The 22,685-nt window shown below is 35.8% G+C and overlaps 1 protein-coding gene across 2 annotated transcripts in view; it reads left to right on the top strand.

Annotated features, from left to right (window-relative positions):
• Positions 1-22,013, top strand: part of LOC134529674 (polymerase delta-interacting protein 2) — a 55,811-nt gene extending 33,798 nt beyond the window's left edge. For both annotated transcript variants that reach the window (XM_063364014.1, XM_063364013.1), the window contains exons 6-7: positions 1,437-1,642; positions 21,277-22,013. In XM_063364014.1, the coding sequence (XP_063220084.1) occupies positions 1,437-1,642; positions 21,277-21,385 (315 nt within the window). In that variant the 3' untranslated portion in view covers positions 21,386-22,013. The remainder of the gene's footprint in view (positions 1-1,436; positions 1,643-21,276) is intronic.
• The last annotated feature ends 672 nt before the right edge of the window (positions 22,014-22,685 follow it).

The following is a 22,685-nucleotide window of genomic DNA, read 5'->3' as shown; positions in this document are numbered from 1 at the left end:
CACAAACAATAACTAAAAAAATCGTGTACGTTTCATTTTTTTTTTTCATTTACAGACTCAAATGATTATGGAATGCAACGTAAGTTAATATTTAAAACGTCAATGTTGCAGTATTCTGATATTTTGGAAGGGGGTTCTCTGTATTTTTTAAAGAGTGAAAAATTCACATTTTTGACCAAAAATACCTAATTTTTGTCATCCCAAATGCTTTAATTATTTAATTTTTAAAAAGAACAGTTGGATAGCAGGATACAACACAAAATTAACGTTGTTGCCATGTCAGTATTTTTACAGACATTTACTATCCAAGGGAAAGTCTGTAATAGAATTGAGTTTTTGTTTCCTGTGTAAAATACGCTGCAACAATTTTTGCAGAAATATTTTATGGGTAATAAGGATGAAGAAACCGAAAGATGTTATTGAATCGTTCAAGGTTTCGAGAGGGAGACAAATTAAAAAATAGCAAGTATTACGTATTAATGAATCTAAAATAGCTCTGGGAAGCATGCCCAATGAAAGTTGTAAGGTGATGATTCACCCTGATAGAGTGCTGCACAGACAACATGAAAGACACTTCAATGCCCTGATTACCTATGAAATAGCGGTCCATGCAACTGACCGTGAGTTTTTTATATCCTTAGAGTTGTCTGGTATGCCATGTTTTCAATGGTGATAAAAAAGTAAATCACAGATGCAAACATTGAATGTGATGGGGATACATTTGGGCACTTAATTTTCTCCAATGGCCAGCTATAATATAGTTTATAACACTTGATACAAGCATGAACCATAGTTCATGCTTGTATCAAGTGTTCAAAAATTAAATGTTTTTGCTGAACTTAACTCATTTAATGTAGTGTAAAGTTATGTATTGCATTGAAGTCACCAACTCCTAGCAAAGCCATGTGGTGAGAGCTATGATCTTTTATTATATATAAGATACGAAAGATGTGCTGTGGAAAATCTAGTTTGTAATATAAGTAAATACTTGGGTTTTGGGTAGAAAATAAAAAATTATACCTTTGTGAGTACATTCTTTACATCAATATACTTGTTTTATTTGAAGCGTTATTTAATGTTACTACCTCAAAAGTTTTGAGGAGAAATTTAAGCCAATCCAGTTGTTACATCTATAAATAGTAAATCTGTACGAAAGTAAGTTCTGAGGTAAAGGAAATTTGTGGCTTAGCCATATTATTATTTATGTGTATAATTTATTTTGTTTGTTGTAGTCAATTACATGTAAGAAAAACAGTGAGTATGTCTAGTTAATATATACATTATATCATTATTGTTTGGTTGTAGTAAAGCCCTATAGTGAGTAAATGTGTGTAATCCATGTAACTATTTAAGGACGTAACATTTCTATCTCACTTTGTAACATTACTGTTATTAATGAAAAATTATTGTTTGCTGTAATGAAACTTTTTTTTAAGTGGCGGTATTGCATAAGGCTGGAAAATCTTGGAGAACTGACAATTCAACTTCGTGAGCGTCATTGGAGGATTTTCAGCCTATCAGGGACGTTGGAAACTGTTAGAGGAAGAGGAGTTGTAGGACAAGAACCTGTATTGTCCCCACATCTTCCAGCATTTCAGTACAGCAGCCACGTCAGCTTGCAGGCACCAAGCGGCCATATGTGGTATGTGCCTTTTATACTTCAATAATGTTTGAAATTTTTTTCCGAGTGGGGGAGATGAAGAGTGGAGTAAAATTTATTAAGCCCAATACTTTTTAGCTGTTGCATAAGATATATTATATTAATGTAAACTCACAGGCTAAATATTACATCTGGTGTGAAATAACTGCTTACTGTGACCAGTTTACAAATTCCTATCATGGCAATGCATAAATGCATGACATTTTGAAAATTGCACTAGCAGTCTGTTCTTGGCAAGGCTTTAGTAATAATTTTATTTGTATTAAATTTATAAATTTTAATGAGTACCAGGCCTTGCTAAGTTTAAAAATTACATTGATCACAAATAATGTTCCTGTTTACAATCCTGGTAACCTGAATAATTAACTACTACTTTTGATGTCATCATCGTTGAAAAACAAGAATTTCCAATAAATTACAGTTATTATCATAGTGTTAATATAATTTTAGAAAAATATATTTCTTGTTATGTGACCTCCTCAGCCATAGACATGTATTCCCATACTCTGAGGCTTCCTGGTTACTACATAACTTTATAAATAACAACACTATGGAAATAAAAACTATGGAGCAAAGTGGTGCAGTAGTAAAACACTGGACTCACGTTCCAGAGAACATGGTTTCTAATCCCAGTCTGGCCAGTCTGAAATCACTCCAGACAAAATCTGAGATAGGTCCTTTCCAACTATCCTGTGTTGCGTGTTTTCTGCCTAATGACCTCGCATTTGACGTCACTTTGCCCAAATGCAAACAAAGCTGAATGTAACTTGCTCCTCTTATAGCCAATTTAAGAAGAAAACTTGTTATGTTCTGCATTAATACTTAAATTCACTTTTCTCTGTGGCAACTCCTAAGATGCATTAGGGTTTCAATTTTCCTTCTCTGGCCCTAGTCAGTAGTTTTCTAGTCATTGCTGGAAACAAATGTTACATCACTACAAGTAGATTATAAGCATTTAGATTTTTTTAAGTAACTGCCACCAGAAATATTCAACTGTGAAGTTGGAAAAAATTTCAGAAATTCAATTAAGATTTATTAGAAAATACATACACAAGTCTGAAACATGAAATAATTTTGATACAGGCCTGTATGGAATTTGTAAATTTTATTTTTTTATCCTCCAGTAAATAATAATGTTGAACTAGGCCTGTACATACCTACATAAACAGTTAATAATTTAGCAATTGAGAAGGATTTTAATAAAATTAACATTCACAGTGTTTAAGAAAACCCATTGGCCTGTAGTAAAGTAAAATGCATTATATTTTTCATATGCAAAATAATTCATGAAATATTTCTACTTAAATCAGAAGGCTGAAGATTTGATTTCCTGAATGACATATTATAGTTTGAACATATTAATAATGATGAAGTGCTCTAATATTTGTTGAGTTAAGATTAGGGGTACACGTCGTTTGTCCTAAAATCGTTTGTCCTAAAGTGTTTATCCTAATTTCGTTTGTCCTAAAAATTAGGACAAACGACTTTAGGACAAACAACGTTAGGACAAACGACTTTAGGACAAACGACGTTAGGACAAACGACTTTAGGACAAACGACTTTAGGACAAACGAATTTTAAGACAAACGACGGAACAGCTTCAAAATATTTTTACTCTTGAGTTTTAGGACAAACGACTTTAGGACAAACGACATTAGGACAAACGACTTTAGGACAAACGACATTAGGACAAACGACTTTAGGACAAATGACTTTAGGACAAACGACTTTAGGACAAACGACTTTAGGACAAACGACATTAGGATAAACGACTTTAGGACAAACGACATTAGGACAAACGACTTTAGGACAAACGACATTAGGACAAACGACTTTAGGACAAACGACTTTAGGACAAACGACTTTAGGACAAACGACTTTAGGACAAACGACTTTTAGGACAAATGATTTTAGGACAAACGACATTATGAAAAACCAAGTTAGGACAAATGACTTTAGGACAAAAAACTTTGAGTCAAACTATTTTATTTAAAAACCACAGAGCATGTGAGAACTTACAGTAAAAGAAAACGTTTGAAAAAATAATGTTATATACTGGGGAAATACTTTTCATTCTATGTAAAAAAAAAATTCAGCGTTTACGATCGTTACAATTTTTAGACATCTAGGAATAAAGACTACGGTTTCAACGACCTAAATCTTTTTTTTTGCCATCTTGGATCCGCCATATTTAAATAGAGCGCCCCACTCATTATGATGAAATTTTCTTCATGACCGCCATATTGAATTTTTCTGTTCCACTGGAGGCCGCCATCTTGGATGCCGTCGACTTTGTTTCTGTTCTTTGTTCCTAGATAGCGCCAGCAACGCTCTTGATTTTTTTTGTTCTTCTGTAGGCCGCCATCTTGGATACCGTTGACTTTGTTTCTGCTGTTTGTTCCTAGAGAGCGCCAGCCTAGCTATTTTTTTTTTTTTGTTCTTCTGGAGGTCACCATCTTGGATACCAAGGAGTTTATTTCTGCTGTTTGTTCATAGAGAGCGCCAGCATCGCTCTGATTCATCACATAAGGTCGATGTTCCATTACCTACCATAGCTATTATGGTCCTTATCGACATATTAAATTTAAATTTTTTAACAAAATACATTGGAAGCGCTGTGATTCGAACCATTGCAGCTCTGATCTCTAGGTTGAAAAACATACGCCTTTAACCGCACGGCCATCGAGACATTTACCAAACTGAGAATAAAATAAGGTATATATAAAAATAACATGCATATTCGGACTTGTAATTTTTTTGATTTGAAGTAATAATAGCACCACCTGTATTAAGACGTAACTGTAACAATTATCGTTACGGTCACAATATTGAATATCCGTAATGGTTTTGTTAGAAAAACGGGAAAAATATTAAAAATCATTAAAAAATTAATCAATCGAATTAAATAATAAAAATCTTAAAAAACACCGTTGCAATTTTCGTTACGGTCGCCATCTTGAAAATACATAATTTTAATGCTGGAGATTCGAGAAAAAAAATTACTTATTAGAATACTGATTAATTAGTTCGATTCCTGTCCTTGATTCCAAACTATTAGAGCAAAAAAAAAACAGATCCTTCCTCCACAGAAACCACCTACAGATTGATCTCCGCCACCAATAGCAAGGTATATATATATTGTCAGCTAGTATGACGACATGTCTGCCATCTTGTCTTCATCCGCTGGAGAAAACCATCTTGTTATCGTCTGCTAAAGTGTGCTGATACCATGTTAGTATAAAATTATGTTCACCATAACTTTGTCCTCAACTGTTGGCATTGAACATTAACCTTGACCTTGAAATTTGACCTTAAACTTGAACTTTGACCTTGACCTTGAAATTTGACATTGACCTTGAAATTTGACCTTGAACCTTGAAATTTGATTTTACCTTAACGACCATCATGGAAACACCATTTTGCGTTCAGTACATGCTACCAGGAGCTACCACCTGCTAGAGGTCATTGCCACCATCTTGTTTTCGTCTGCTGGAGGACACCATCTTGTGCGTGTACTCGTCTTATAGAGTACATTACCATCATACTTGTCTAAGTTTTACCCGCTAGAGTGCAGTAATCATTTATTATTACTGAAGTGCCTGCCATCTTGATATTTGGGTGCCATCTTGGAATCGTGTAATTATTTAGCTAGAAATTCTGGAAAAAAAATCCAAAATTCAACAAAAAATTCACTTATTAAAGTAATGAGTGATTATATCAATTCCTGTTCTTGGTTCGATCCTTGGATGATTAAAAAAATAATTTTATGGAAAAAATAATAATTATAATAAATTATTATCAAAGTCATAAAAGAGACTTAAAATCATCTATTACCATCATCCTTTAAACCATTACGACCGCCATTTTAGATATTTGGATTTATTGACTTATTAGTTCGGGAAAAATTCCAAAATTCACCGAAAAAAATCACACATTATTTTACATATTGAATCGAAACTTTCTTTGATCTATGAACGAAGCTGAAAATAAATTTAATTTAAATACCAGAAAATTGTCAGGTTCGAGAAATAAAACACCGCAAGTACTTTTACAAACATAATATTTATTACATAATTTATATCCTACTAAAGGATCACTTGCGAAAGCCAGCAATCTTATAAACATTAAGCCCTGCATAGACGCGAAAAAAAATAATTCTTAGCTCCAACAGCTCCAACTCCTCCAAATGCTCTAAAGCTCCAACTGCTCCAACAGCTCCAAATGCTCCAAATGTTCCAACAGCTCCAAATGTTACAAAGGCTCCAAATGCACCAAATGCTCCAAATGCTCCAACAGCTCCAAATGCTCCAACAGCTCAAAATGCTCCATATGCTCGAAATGCTCCAACAGCTCCAAATGCTCCACATGCTCCAACTGCTCCAACATCTCCAAATGCTCCAAAGGCTCCAAATGCTCCAACAGCTCCAAATGCTTCAAATGCTCCAACAGCTAGAATGCTCCAACTGATTTCAATTACTTTTTTTTATCGAACTTGACATGATTACATGCATTACTTTATTAGTATACATTTTGGATGTCAGTGGTGACTTTTTTACACCTTTTAGTTATAAATTTATTTAGAAATGAGATTTCGAGAAATGATAAAGTACATTTTTAAAAAATCTTAGTTTTCTTCAAGTTTATACACATGCAATTAATAGAAACCATTATTTTATGTAGCTAGCTTCCCTCAGTTCTTTAAGTATGAAGGATATTTCTTTGATGCTCCAATAGATTCCTGCACAAAGCGAACCATGTAGAAGTCTTAGCCTGTCAACCAATATGTTAGGATCTTCCCATGAGGTATAATCAATCCCTCTGCTACGTTCATCTTCCTTGTATGTTTATAATAAAAATGATTATCCCTGGTGTCTTCTGTTTCAACACCAACCACAAGGTCACTTTCGTCATCGACCAGTGATTATCACAAGCTTGATTAGGATAATTTATTTGGTGCCGGAAATTAGGCATTTCGTCACCTTTTTTTTCTATAATTTTAATATTTTTTTTGGAAATCTTATTTTTTTTTTAATTTATCTGGTTGTTAAGGGGGTGATTTACTCTTTGTTAGGCCGGTGTACGCCACGTGTTTAAACTTTGTGCCAGTGGACCGAAGACCCCTTTCCCAGGGGGCCTATCTGATATTTTTCTGTCAAATGTGGACGTGGGCAGCCCAGTTGAAATTTCTCTCGCCTGCAGTCACGTCCCGAGTTTGTAATTTTATTTCTCTTCATGACCAAAATTGCATAGAGTGGCTTCTGGGCTGCAAGCTGCTACTTCTTAGAGGCTTGCTGAGAATAGCAAGTCTCGTCACGAATGGGTCTCCAGTGGACCTGTGTTCCCACCTTAGTGGCTATTTCTGTCCCCCCTTCCTCTCACGTCACCTCACATTTGTTCTGAGAAATCAAGTCGGGAGCAGAGACCTGACATGAACTTAGCCTTGACGATGGGCTAATTCAAGGACTTTCTCCCTGGTCTTACAGAGACGTCCACATCTAGCGGCAGAAAAAGTAACCGCGGGCCTGGTCGCCAGCATGTAGAGCACACTCTCGTGATACCTGGTGGCAAGTCAGATCACCGCCTCAATTAGATCCACTTTACGCCGCTAGAAAGCAGCACCGCAGCGCCATAAGGCACTATGTTTCTTCTCGCGGCCAGTAGAAGTCGATTGTTTGTTGCCTTCTGTACTTGCCGGTAGAGAGTGCGCATGTCTGTGTTCTTGTCACGACCGCCTCGGACTCCTTCGCATGTTTTCGGCCATGAGCCGAACCTTCCCCCTCTTTTTTCCTAGGGCCGACCACCCGATTTAATTAGTAGCCATGACCGTCATCGCCAGGACTCAGTACTCTGACCTCGGCTGCTGACCACATCTTCTCAGCGTCCTCTGCGCTAAGAGGCTTTTCGTGGGAACGGCGATTTTCGGTTGCATAAAAGATGTAGTCAGTTGCTTAAGGGATGTGATCCCATTTGTACAGTAGTCAGGCAGATGTAGTTTTTAGAAAAAGTCATGTGTAGTTAAAATTTTTATTTTTTTTTTTATTCTTTAAAAATTAGTTTTCCTAACGCACATCCGCGATTTCATGGTGCACGTCATCCTGATGTCGGCGCGAGACACCTCGGAGGCCCTGTTTCCACACCCTGTTTGGTGAGTAATCCGTTTTTTCCCCCTCCCCATATTCCCGTTTGTTGGCATTTCGCGCCGACTGTGTATGACTGTCTGGAAGCAGGTCTAATTCGTTTTGAATTTGACTTGTGTTTCAGACAGGGTCCAAGTTTCTGGGGAGAGAAATTGCTCCCCGCATGATCTTCGGGACCTCCAGCTGATTTCCCCCTTTAGAAGAGTTTTCCTCTCGGTCCGACGTCATCCTGGGAAGACCCGGGTGATATGAGCTATATATATTTTCCGCTTGCATGGAAGGAACTAAATTCATTAAAAAGATACCAGCGAGCAGTGCTTTAAATCCTCAAGAACATGTAAAATCAAGAAAACTAATATATATGTAATCGTTGGGAGAATCAAATTTTGGTGCTATACTTGAAATTTTGTTAATGTAATAATTTGTTTGTTAAGGTGTAATATTTATTGTTTTAAATAATGTAGGGGCTCCCCCTTAACTTTGTTAATTACCAAGATCTTTATTATCATGTCGAAATAATGCTAATACAAAACCTCTTAATGATAAACCAGGAAAACCTATAGACCAAATTATTTATATAGTGTATTTATTTATCATATACCTTCTTCTACATAACGATCCACTAACTCCCAAGTTACTAGAGTGAAGGGACTGTAAATTTTGTCGTGTTCACCGCCTCGTGTCCCCTCTGGTAATTAACTTTAATTTTCTTAATATTTTGCCCAGCAGTTTCCAAGGTGTTTTTAATTAATTTAAAATAATATATTTTTTGGGCACGAGGGGCGTTACAATTTTATTACGTCATTTCCATCGTTTTGATCTCAAGCCACCATCACTGTCTTCGCTCTTGACCGCTTTAGGTGCTTCAGCACAGTACTCAATTATGTCAGCATCACAAGCTTGATCAGGAAATTAATTTTATTACGTCGTTTCCATCGTTTTGGTCTCAAGCCACCATCATAGTCTTCGCTCTTGCATGATTTAGGTGCTTCAGCACAGTACTCATTCATGTCAGCCTTAGATTTGTCAGCACAGTCATCGATCATGTCAGCCTCAGATGTGTCACCACAATTTTCAATAATGTCAGCTTCAGATGTTTCATCACAGTCTACGGTCTTGTCAGCTGTGGTTCTCCATATTTCACATTTTCATGGAGACGACTAAATATTGATGTAAATATATTTTCATTTCTAATGAGGTTTCTACTTTCTTCGTTTTTTTTTTTTTTGAAATTATTGTCTTGATATATATCAGTGTTTTTAGCATTAGCTTTTATACATTCTTCATAATCATTATTGTCGTTTAATATTCTGCCTTTGTTCCTCTTCCACGATGTTGAAACACAGTCTTCGTTATCTTTATTCATCTTAGTTATACAGTTCTTGCAATGTATATCCAAGTAATATCTTCAACCAAAGGATTTATGACACTGACTGCAATTATATGGTTTTTGACTAGGACCCAAATTAAACTCCTTCTCTCATGTCGTTTAGCATTCTTTCTCAAGGTAAACACCTTGCTGCAGTATCTACAGCGATGTAGTTTTGATACAGCTACAGGCAACGAACCAGGATACATGTTAGATTCTGCGACTAATGGCAGATACAAACTAAGAGTTTTAAATTAAAACCATTACTTAAATATAATTTTTTAAATATTTCGTCAGCGAGAGTTAAATTATCTCATGCAAAAGTACTGGTTGTAAGTAGTTATTCTTTTCAACAACAGATTATGCCACATGTTGCTGCAGGTAAATAAAATTTATTTCTTTTATGCGGGATGCGGATGTTCACTAACGATAGCAAAAGAATGACGCCCCCGTAAGCCCCAAGGGAGAGTCGCAAACCGCGAACAAGTGCCGGGAATTACCTGGTATAGTGTATCGCCATCCGACATATCAGAAAAATAGGTTACGGCACACAGTTCACCAAACCTCTCGGCAATCAACACGGGTATAAAAAAAACAGGGCTTAAATTAAACAGCGAAAGAAAGGAATTTGCTTGAGAAAGCACAACTTTTGCGGCAAGTACGACAAAACATTATTTATTAATCTGAACCTCTGAAATCAAACTATTACAAGCATTAAAAGAATATAAGCATTCGCCGGTACATATTAACTAAATCGGGCCCGATGCTATATACTATATATATATATATATATTCATACCCAGCACATGATAAGGAAATATAAAAATCCCCTAAACTTAACATCAGTTACAATAGACACCTTATAGTGATTTAAAATCTCTGATAAACCAAGTTCGAGCTAGTTAACACCTTCCTTGTTACGCGACGTGCTCAGTTGTTCGGGGGACGGGTACCCTTGAAACGTTCAACGCGAGTCTCTACCATTTGAATTTCATCATAAGTTTCAATTATTTACTTCACGTGTCCATATCATAAAGTTGTTAAATGTGGCTGGGGAGAAACAGACCTCCGACGTAAAATAACACTCTCAGGCTTGACGTAATTATTTCTGCCACCAATCTCTTGCAGCATAACCCCGTTGCACAAGGGGAATCACAAGGGAAGTCACTCACGTATCGGCTCGTCGTCTCCGTTGGATTAGCGAATCCTCGCTAAACCCCACTGGTCCTCAGGCCAGTCGGTGCTGACGGCTATACTAGCCGGAAGGAGCCTCGTTCCGCCGCGATAGTACCGCGACTATCTTCTTGACGAGCTTTACAGCTACTCTTCCACACAGATACCAACGAGTTATTCTGCTGCCCAAGCCGGCCCCACACTCGCAAAAGTCATTTTTTGCGAGGCCTCTTCCGCGGACCACCTCACACACCGGCCCGTCGTCCAGAACAGCTGATCGCCTGCCTCCCCTCCCTTCCTTCAAAGAAGGGAGGGGAAAAAGTCTGCCTCCCTCGCGCGCATGCGCGCTGTGCTCGTGATTTGTTTCATTTTACCCCGATCACCACTTGTCCAACTTTGCTATGTCGCATTAATAATTAAAATAGTTTTATACAAATATATAACTACATTATAAATATAACTAATAAACACAATTAATTGATGATATTCTCACTAACTGTTACCAGGTGCTCCCGGGCGACACTAGCGCTGAAAAACGTTACCAATATTTCAAAAATACCGCTGTACGGATAACACCAATACTCAAATAAACTATACTAAAGGAAAACTATAATATAAACTTCCTTTTAATTTCCTTGTAAAACGGTACCCCGAGAAAGGGGTACAAGAAGGATGGCTTTGCTAGACTCAAAGGAGAAGGAAGTTTGTTCATCCAGTTAGTGTTTCTCAGATTTCTCAGGGCATATTATTATTTGACTGAATAATGATTTTTTTTTTAAATTCCACCTGATAAAAATATTGCAAGTGGTGATTTAGTAGCAGAAATTCACTTATTAAATTTAACCTTGAATATAATGACATGTCTCATTAAAAGTAAAACTCCTTCATGGAGAGATTGGTTTCTCATAAATAACCAGAATCCCTTTGAGAAACCACAGGAATGATCGCAAGCACACGGAAAAAACCATCACAATATTGACAAGAATAATTAGGAGCACACGGAGAACACCATCAAAATATTGACAACGATAATCGGGAGCACACAGAGAAAACCACCACACATTTTCTTTCATAAATTACAAAAAAAAAATTAATAAAATTAAACAAAAATTACAAAATATACAAAAACTGATTCTGGCTTGGACTAGAACTCTATCTTTTCTCAATAATGAGAATTTCATAAGCTAGCAGAATCAGTTTTTTTATATTTCGTAATTTTTGTTTAATTTTTTTTTTTGTAATTTATCAAAGAAAATGTGTGGTGGTTTTCTCCGTGTGCTCCCGATTATCCATGTCAATATTATGATGGTTTTCTCCATGTGCTCCTAATTATTCTTGTCAATATTTTGATGGTTTTTTTCCGTGTGCTTGCGATCATTCCTATGGTTTCTCCAAGTGCTTCTGGTTATTTCTGAGAAACCGATCTCTCCATGAAGGAGTTTTACTTTTAATGAGACAAGTCATTATATTCAAGGTTAAATTTAATTAGTGAATTTCTGCTACTAAATCACCACTTGCAATATTTTTATCAGTTGGAATTTAAAAAAATCATTATTCAGTCAAATAATAATATGCCCTGAGAAATCTGAGAAACACTAACTGGATGAACAAACTTCCTTCTCCTTGGAGTCTAGCAAAGCCATCCTTCTTTTGCGATCGTTAGTGAACATCCGCAACCCGCATAAAAGAAATAAATATTATTTACCTGCAGCAACACGTGGCATCATCTGTTGTTGAAAAGCATAACTATTTACAACCAGTACTTTTGCATGAGATAATTTAACTCTCGATGACGAAATATTTAAAAAATTATATTTAAGTAATGGTTTTAATTTAAAACTCTTAGTTTGCATTTGCCATTAGTCGCAGAATCTAACATGTACCCTGATTCGTTGCCTGTAGCTGTATCAAAACGACATCACTGTAGATACTGCAGCAAGATGTTTACCTTGAGAAAGAATGCTAAACGACATGAGAGAAGGAGTTTAATTTGGGTCCTTGTCAAAAACCATATAATAGCAGTCAATGTCATAAATCCTTTGGTTGAAGATATTACTTGGATAGACATTGCAAGAACTGTATAACTAAGATGAATAAAGATAACGAAGACTGTGCTCCAACATCGTGGAAGAGGAACGAAGGCAGAATATTAGACGACAATAATGATTATGAAGAATGTAAAAAAGCTAATGCTAAAAACACTGATATATATCAAGACAATAATTTCAAAAAAAAAACAAAAAACGAAGAAAGTAGAAACCTCATTAGAAATGAAAATATATTTACATCAATATTTAGTCGTCTCCATGAAAATGTGAAATATGGAGAACCACAGCTGACAAGACCGTAGACTGTGATGAAACATCTGAAGCTGACATTATTGAAGATTGTGGTGACACATCTGAGGCTGACATGATCGATGACTGTGCTGACAAATCTAAGGCTGACATGAATGAGTACTGTGCTGAAGCACCTAAATCATGCAAGAGCGAAGACTATGATGGTGGCTTGAGACCAAAACGATGGAAACGACGTAATAAAATTAATTTCCTGATCAAGCTTGTGATGCTGACATAATTGAGTACTGTGCTGAAGCACCTAAAGCGGTCAAGAGCGAAGACAGTGATGGTGGCTTGAGATCAAAACGATGGAAATGACTTAATAAAATTGAAACGCCCCTCGTGCCCGAAAAATATATTATTTTAAATTAATTAAAAACACCTTGGAAACTGCTGGGCAAAATATTAAGAAAATTAAAGTTAATTACCAGAGGGGACACGAGGCGGTGAACAAGACCAAATTTACACTCCCTGCACTCTAGTTACTTGGGAGTTCGTGGATCGTTATGTAGAAGAAGGTATATGATAAATAAATACACTATATAAATAATTTGGTCTATAGGTTTTCCTGGTTTATCATTAAGAGGTTTTGTTTTAGAATTATTTCGACATGATAATAAAGATCTTGGTAACTAACAAAGTTAAGGGGGAGCCCCTACATTATTTAAAACAATAAATATTACACCTTAACAAACAAATTATTACATTAACAAAATTTCAAGTATAGCACCAAAATTTGATTCTCCCAACGATTACATATATATTAGTTTTCTTGATTTTACATGTTCTTGAGGATTTAAAGCACTGCTCGCTGGTATCTTTTTAATGAATTTAGTTCCTTCCATGCAAGCGGAAAATATATATAGCTCATATCACCCGGGTCTTCCCAGGATGACGTCGGACCGAGAGGAAAACTCTTGTAAAAGGGGAAATCAGCTGGAAGTCCCGAAGATCATGCGGGGAGCAATTTCTCTCCCCAGAAACTTAGACCCTGTCTGAAACACAAGTCAAATTCAAAACGAATTAGACCTGCTTCCAGACAGTCATACACATTCGGTGCGAAAGGCCAACAAATGGGAATATGGGGAGGGGGAAAAAACGGATTACTCACCAAACAGGGTGTGGAAACAGGGCCTCCGTGGTGTCTCGCGCCGAAATCAGGATGACGCGCACCGAGAAATCGCGGATGTGCATTAGGAAAACTAATTTTTAAAGAATAAAAAAAATAAAAATTTTAACTACACATGACTTTTTCTAAAAACTACATCTGCCTGGCTACTGTACAAATGGGATCACATCCCTTAAGCAACTGACTACATCTTTTATACAACCGAAAATCGCTGTTCCCGCGAAAAGCCTCTTAGCGCAGAGGACGCCGAGAAGACGTGGTCAGAAGCCGAGGTCAGATTACTGAGTCCTGGCGATGACGGTCAAAGCTACTAATTAAATCGGGTGGTCGGCCCTAGGAAAAAAGAAGGGAAGGTTCGGCTCATGGCCGAAAACATGCGAAGGAGTCCGAGGCGGACGTGACAAGAACACAGACATACGCACTCTATACTGGCAAGTACAGAAGGCAACAAACAATCGACTTCTATTGGCCGCGAGAAGAAACATAGTGCCTTATGGCGCTGCGGTGCCGCTTTCTAGCGGCGTAAAGTGGAACTAATTGAGGCGGTGTGCTGACTAGCCACCAGGTGTCAAGAGGGTGTGCTATACACGCTGGCTACCAGGCACCCGATTACTTTTTCTGCCGCTAGATGTCGTGGACGTCTCTGTAAGACCAGGGAGAAATCCTTGAATTAACCCATCGTCTTGGCTAAGTTCACGTCAGGTCACTGCTCCCGACTTGATTTCTCAGAACAAATGTGAGGTGGAGTGAGAGGAAGGGAGGACAGAAATAGCCACTAAGGTGGGAACACAGGTCCACTGGAGACTCATTCGTGACGAGACTTGCTATTCTCAGCAGGCCTCTAAGAAGTAGCAGCTTGCAGCCCAGAAGCCACTCTATGCAATTTTTGTCATGAAGAGAAATAAAATTACAAACTCGGGACGTGACTGCAGGCGAGAGAAATTTCAACTGGGCTGCCCACGTCCACATTTGACAGAAAAATATCAGATAGGCCCCCTGGGAAAGGGGTCTTCGGTCCACTGGCACAAAGTTTAAACACGTGGCGTACACCGGCCTAACAAAGAGTAAATCACCCCCTTAACAACCAGATAAATTTAAAAAAAAATAAGATTTCCAAAAAAAATATTAAAATTATAGAAAAAAAAGGTGACGAAATGCCTAATTTCCGGCACCAAATAAATTATCCTAATCAAGCTTGTGATAATCACTGGTCGATGACGAAAGTGACCTTGTGGTTGGTGTTGAAACAGAAGACACCAGGGATAATCATTTTTATTATAAACATACAAGGAAGATGAACGTAGCAGAGGGATTGATTATACCTCATGGGAAGATCCTAACATATTGGTTGACAGGCTAAGACTTCTACATGATTCGCTGTGTGCAGGAAACTTTTCGAGCATCAAAGAAATATCCTTCATACTTAAAGAACTGAGGGAAGCTGGCTACATAAAATAATGGTTTCCATTAATTGCATGTGTACATGAAGAAAAATTAAGATTTTTTAAAAATGTACTTTATCATTTCTCGAAAGCTCATATCTAAATAAATTTATAACTAAAAGGTGTAAAAAAGTCACCACTGACATCCAAAATCTATATTAATAAAGTCATGCATGTAATCATGTCAAGTTCGATAAAAAAATGTACTTGAAATCAGTTGGAGCATTTGGAACTGTTGGAGCAGTTGGAGCATTTGTAGCATTTGGAGCATTTGGAGAATTTGGAGCATTTGGAGCTGTTGGAGCATTTGGAGCATGTGGAGCATTTGGAGCTGTTGGAGCATTTGGAGCATTTGGTGCATTTGGAGCCTTTGTAGCATTTGAAGCTGTTGGAGCATTTGGAGCATTTGGAGCCTCTGGAGCTGTTGGAGCTGTTAGAGCATTTGGAGCAGTTGGAGCTGTTGGAGCTAAGAATTTGTCGTTTCACGTCTATGCAGGGCTTAATGTTTATAAGATTGCTGGTTTCGCAAGTGATCCTTTAGTAGGATAGAAATAATGTAATAAAAATTATGTTTGTAAAAGAACTTGCGGTGTTTTATTTCTCGAAGCTGGCATTTTTCTGGTATTTTAATCAAATTTATTTTCAGCTTCGTTCATAGATCGAAGAAAGTTTCGATTCAATATGTAAAATAATGTGTGATTTTTTCGGTGAATTTTGGAATTTTTCCCGAACTAATAAGTCAATAAATACAAATATCTAAAATGGCGGTCGTAATGGTTTAAAGGATGATGGTAATAGATGATTTTAAGTCTCTTTTAGTACTTTGATAATAATTTATTATAATTATAATTTTTCCATAAAATTATTTTTTTGCATCATCCAAGGATCGAACCAAGAACAGGAATTGATATAATCAATCATTACTTTAATGAGTGAATTTTTTGATGAATTTTGTAATTTTAACCAGAATTTCTAGCTAAATAATTACACGATTCCAAGATGGCGCCCAAATTTCAAGATGGCAGGCAATTCAGTAATAATAAATGATTACTGCACTCTAGCGGGTAAAACTTAGACAAGTATGGTGGTAATGTACTCTATAAGACGAGTACACGCACAAGATGGTGTCCTCCAGCAGACGAAAACAAGATGGTGGCAATGACCTCTAGCAGGTGGTAGCTCCTGGTAGCATGTACTGAACGAGAAATGGCGGATCCATGATGGTCGTCAAGGTAAAATCATATTTCAAGGTCAAAGTAAAATGTCACTGTCAAGGTCAAATTTCAAGGTCATAGTCAAAGTTCAATGCCAACAGTTGAGGACAAAGTTATGGTGAACAGAATATTATACTAACATAGTATCAGCATACTCTAGCAGACGAAAACAAGATGGTGGTCTCCAGCGGATGAAGACAAGATGGCGGACATGTCGTCATACCAGATGACGATATATATACCTTGCTATTGGTGGCGGAGATCAGTCTGTAGGTGGCTTCGTGGAGGAAGGATCTGTTTTTTTCTTGCTCTAATAGTTTCGAAGCAAGGACAGGAATCGAACTAAATAATCAGTATTCTAATAAGTAATTTTTTTTTCGAATCTCTAGCATTAAAATTATGAATTTTCAAGATGGCGTCCTTAACGAAAATTGCAACGGTGTTTTTTAAGATTTTTATTATTTAATTCGATTGATTAATTTTTTAATGATTTTTAAATTTTTTCCCGTCTTTCTAACAAAACAATTACGGATATTCAAGATTGTGACCGTAACGATAATTGTTACAGTTACGTCTTAATACAGGTGGTGTTATTATTACTTTAAATCAAAAAAATTACAAGTCCGAATATGCATGTTATTTTTATATATACTTTATTTTATTCTCAGTTTGGTAAATGTCTCGATGGCCGTGCGGTTAAAGGCGTATGTTTTTCAACCTAGAGATCAGAGCTGCAATGATTCGAATCACAGCGCTTCCAATGTATTTTGTTAAAAAATTTAAATTTTATATGTCGATAAGGACCATAATAGCTATGGTAAGTAATGGAACATCGACCTTATGTGATGAATCAGAGCGACGCTGGCGCTCTCTATGAACAAACAGCAGAAATAAAGTCCTTGGTATCCAAGATGGTGACCTCCAGAAGAACAAAAAAAAAATAAAAATAAAGAGCTAGGCTGGCGCTCTCTAGGAACAAACAGCAGAAACAAAGTCAACGGTATCCAAGATGGCGGCCTCCAGAAGAACAAAAAAAATCAAGAGCGTTGCTGGCGCTATCTAGGAACAAAGAACAGAAACAAAGTCGACGGCATCCAAGATGGCGGCCTCCAGTGGAACAGAAAAATTCAATATGGCGGTCATGAAGAAAATTTCATCATAATGAGTGGGGCGCTCTATTTAAATATGGCGGATCCAAGATGGCAAAAAAAAAAGATTTAGGTCGTTGAAACCGTAGTCTTTATTCCTAGATGTCTAAAAATTGTAACGATCGTAAACGCTGAATTTTTTTTTTACATAGAATGTAAAGTATTTCCCCAGTATATAACATTATTTTTTCAAACGTTTTCTTTTACTGTAAGTTCTCACATGCTCTGTGGTTTTTAAATAAAATAGTTTGACTCAAAGTTTTTTGTCCTAAAGTCATTTGTCCTAACTTGGTTTTTCATAATGTCGTTTGTCCTAAAATCATTTGTCCTAAAAGTCGTTTGTCCTAAAGTCGTTTGTCCTAAAGTCGTTTGTCCTAATGTCGTTTGTCCTAAAGTCGTTTGTCCTAATGTCGTTTGTCCTAAAGTCGTTTATCCTAATGTCGTTTGTCCTAAAGTCGTTTGTCCTAATGTCGTTTGTCCTAAAACTCAGAGTAAGGATTTATCGATACTGGAACCGTCGTTTGTCCTAAAAGTCGTTTGTCCTAAAGTCGTTTGTCCTAAAGTCGTTTGTCCTAAAGTCGTTTGTCCTAAAACTCAGAGTAAAAATATTTTGAAGCTGTTCCGTCGTTTGTCCTAAAATTCGTTTGTCCTAAAGTCGTTTGTCCTAAAGTCGTTTGTCCTAACGTCGTTTGTCCTAAAGTCGTTTGTCCTAATTTTTAGGACAAACGAAATTAGGATAAACGCTTTAGGACAAACGATTTTAGGACAAACGCCGCACCCCCAAGATTAGCAGTGGACCCCTGTGATTTATCCCTCCCCCATGGGAACTTATGAGGGCATTTTTCATGGCTTGTTTCATGGTGAAGTGAAATTGTGAAAAGTTTTTGTTTGGTTGTTAGGTATCTAATCAGGTGGTTTTTTTTATCTCCATAATACTGACATATGCTAAAAAAAAATTATGAATATAGTGTCTATAGCATCTATAATATTCTTTTGGTTCTCAGCGGATACATTTTACTAAAGTTTGCTATAGCAGTGCCAATTTTCCAATATAAAAATAGTACAATATGACTTTAAAGAGAAATTTTGTGGATCAAAATATTAAATAAAATAGTTTTTATTTTTATTTTGTCAAAACTTTTATTGTAGGTCTGCACGACTCTGTTTCTCAGAGTGTGAGTAAAGTGAGATCAGAGGGAACACCCACTTACCTGTTTAATTTTCATTTCTTTGTAAATTATTTAATTTTTATACAAGGTTGTGTAACAGGTATGAACATAAAAGTACAGTTTTATGCACAGAATAATGATAACAGGCCGTTTGACCTCCAAGATTGTAGTGGCTTCCAAACCAGTACCAATATGTTGCTCTTAAATTTTAGTCAAGCAGAGCTGATTAAACACGTTTGCTAATGAGAAGCCAATGAGAGTAATTGTTTTTTTTTTTTTTTCAAATTTTAAATGATAATTGTTTATATGAACACACAAATTTTTTTACGTGACTCTTAGTACACAGTAGTTAATATTAACACAATGCAAAAACGGTGTGGCTCATAACCATTTTTACTGTTTGTTTTCTTAAGAAGGGGTACAGATTTTCAAACATTTCACTGGAAAACTCTTGCTTCTAACTCTGATTTTTCCAACATACCATAGAAATCAAACATAACCAATAAGAAAATTTTAACAAAGTTCAGCAGTAACACACATTGGAAAAAGAAACACCCATTCATAATTTAATGAATAGTAAAAAAAACTGAAAAATGAAGTTACCTACTGTTAAAGTTGTCTTAATTTTAATTAATGTAAAGAATAAATTATGAGCACTGTTACAATACCCTATAAAAGTGGTCTTTAGTCTAATACTGCATGGATATTTGTTATGAAAATGTAAACAATTTTACTTAATGTTTGCTAATTATTGTCACCTTTGCTTGCCATTTTCTATTTTTGATACTTTTTTTAAAATTTAGGTTAAACTTAGTGTACCTTAGTTTCAAAAAGCTTGGAAAATATGTTAGTTTCTGAAATGTTAATTGTTCTTGATTTTACTATTTTAAGATACAAAAGCCACATAAAATTTCTTTCACCAGATGCTGTAAACAAATACAGTGGTCTTCAGTCCGACATTCAATATTTTCGCACATTCTGTTATCCAAACAACTTAGGTTCAGATATTTTTCAGGTGGATTTTAGCTGTTGACTTTGGCTGCCATATCACATTGCTGTACTGCCTGTATTTTTAATTTGCTCAGAGTTTATTGATACTGTAGGATTCATTTCAGTAGAAAATTCCGTACAGGGATTTACTGTACATTGTCATTTGTTAATCCAACAAAATCGTTAATCCAATATGGTCATAGTAACAAACATGCTGGATTAAACACTTTTGACTGTATTACAAGAACTAAATGTTGTAAGACTACCACTCAGTCTACAAAATAAATTATTCTAAGAAAGAGTTGGTTTTAGGTGCAGTGTTTTTCCATCTGCTAGTTAGTAATATATTCAATCATATTTTTTACATTTAATATCTTTATCCTTTTGTAATATATTTTTTAACAACATGTAAGCATTCAACTTTGATTGTAATGGTTAAAATTTATAAAATGTGGCACAGACCTCAAAAGTGTATATCTACTGTTAATAGTTTTGGACTTATAATTTAAAATATTTATTGGTCATATGGTTACTTTTATTGCATGAATTCACCTACTTCTTTACTCTATTTGAAGTGAGTGACATTTGTGTAAATGCTTAATTAACAGTTATGAACCTTTTGGTTTTAGGATATTGTTTAACATCTCTGGTGCCAAGGAGATTGGTTTAATTTTAATGTGGTTAGGTACATGTAATTTTTTTGTTATTTTAGTGACTTGTTTTAAACGTGAATACTAGAGATGGACGAATCTCCGAATTTTTGAGTTGAGTATTGACTTAAGCACAAAATAAAATATATCTGTAACTAAATAAACTGTTAGTTACTTTATGTTTGTTACATTTGAAATAAACCTTGTGAATTTTGTTTGAATTGTTAGGTTGGTTTAGGTTGGATATATTTAAAATACTGTAAAATGGTTTGAACAGTTGGGTTAGTTTTGTGCCTAATCAATGAAATGTAATAGTGTTTAAATATCATTTTAGGAATATTTTTTCAATACAAAATGCTTATTTAAGCATATGGTATCAAATGTTTTAAGTTCTTGATTATACTTTAAGATATCATAAACACTAGGTTTCACTATAAAGTGCTTGCAAAATAGTAGTACGTATTTTATGCTGGTTACACATTTGAAATATGGATTGAGTTTCAAGAAAGCTGGAGTCTCATTCCGTTGAGTCAAGTCAACTTAAAAATACTGCTCAGTCGGCTCAATTTTTTTTGTCTCAGCCCATCTCTACGGAATACCTTTATTTATTTTATTTTACGTAAAATGACTTTATCCAGTATGTATGAAAGTATGAGAACATGTAATCATACACAATTTTGAAATAATTGATGTAAATATGTCAAATTTGTGTGCTAATGCCGAAAATATAAAAATAAATTATTTTATTCTCTGCTGAATATTAGCTTAATGTATTTTGTAATGTTTCTTGCCTTCTGTAGTGAAATAACTGCTTTTCTATGCTTTCTTCATAATAAAATATTTTGCATCGTTGCAGGGGAACGTTTCGTATGGAGCGTGAGGATGGATACACTTTTGACTGCCGCATCCCACCATTTTCACTTGAAAGTAAAAGTGAAGAGTCTGTTCCACCCACAAGTTCCTAAATTTGAATTGCACCAGCTTGCTTAAGAGGTGTTCGTGTGACTCTTTAGCTGCTGCATCTTGACCAGTTATGGGACTTCTGAACAGATGTGTTATGTATGTTATTGTAGTGACCAAAATTGTGTGTAAACTATATTTTCTTAATGAGTTAAGATTAAAATTCTGTCATGTCAACTAGACAAAAAGAAAGTATTTTAGAATAACACATGTTAACAGAAGTGCAGTGATATTACATACAGTGACAGGACATGGTGCAATGTTTTGAGTTTGAAATCCATACAGACATAAAGAGAAACTGTATTTTCTACTGACCATTTTATGTCACTGTTATAGTTATACATGACACAACTTCTGCAATAAAGACATCTTTATAACTTAAGCTATAACAAATGGTCATATTTAGATATCAAAGGCAATGTTTGACTGTAACAAATGTATATTGTCTATGTTTGTGTTGTGAGTTCTTGCATCAGCTAGTGCATAACTGATGTATATGAACTGTACATCTTGCCTGATGTTACTATAGCAACTTTGTTTCTCATATTGGTCTTAATTATCTATGGCAAATATTCTGTGACAAAAAAAGGTACATGTACTATGAAAATACATAACTCTTTGAAATTACCAAAATGCCCAAATCATTTATCTTGTCATGTTTAAATCTTGATAGTTTATTTGATACAGAAAATTATAGGCTTTCCACATGAGCTGTTTTCATTCACTTGTGTACAACAAAATGTTTGAAGCCCTGGTTTCTACATAGCCAGTTTGAATAAAAATAGTTCCACATTTTTAATTATGGTGTGAACATAAAAAAATACGCTGCCCCCCTCCCTTGCGCCATTAACGTTTCAGCAGTCTTCATCAGGCCGCGACCAGGGGCAGATGTGCCATGTCGTGGGGAGTCTTCATCTTTGTTCGACCGATTCATTCTTTCTGGTAATTATACGTCAACATCCTTAAAGCATGACAATGCCGTGGGGTCAATCACAATTCTCCCCCTCCCCCTTCCATCATATTGCACCACAATCCTCTGGGAATTCAGGACATAGAGAAGCAACTGAATTTTTCAAGCATATTCTTCACTATTCTATATTATGTTCAAAACAATCAATGTTCAGGTTAAGCTTCTGCTTTTATTCTTCTACTTGCTAAGCTTTCAACCTCTATGGTTTTTACCCCTGAGTTTGTTGGTTATATTGAAAAGTAAATAGTTCACTCAACCCTTTACTCAGTCTATTGTTCTGAATGTTTACTATTTTCGCAGCAGTACCCTATCTATGAATTGATAATATTTTTGAT

Source organism: Bacillus rossius, chromosome 2 (assembly GCF_032445375.1).
Source record: "Bacillus rossius redtenbacheri isolate Brsri chromosome 2, Brsri_v3, whole genome shotgun sequence".
NCBI lineage: Eukaryota > Metazoa > Arthropoda > Insecta > Phasmatodea > Bacillidae > Bacillus > Bacillus rossius.
The sequence above is the reverse complement of the archived record's forward strand: the minus strand, read 5'-3'. Positions and strand labels throughout refer to the sequence as shown.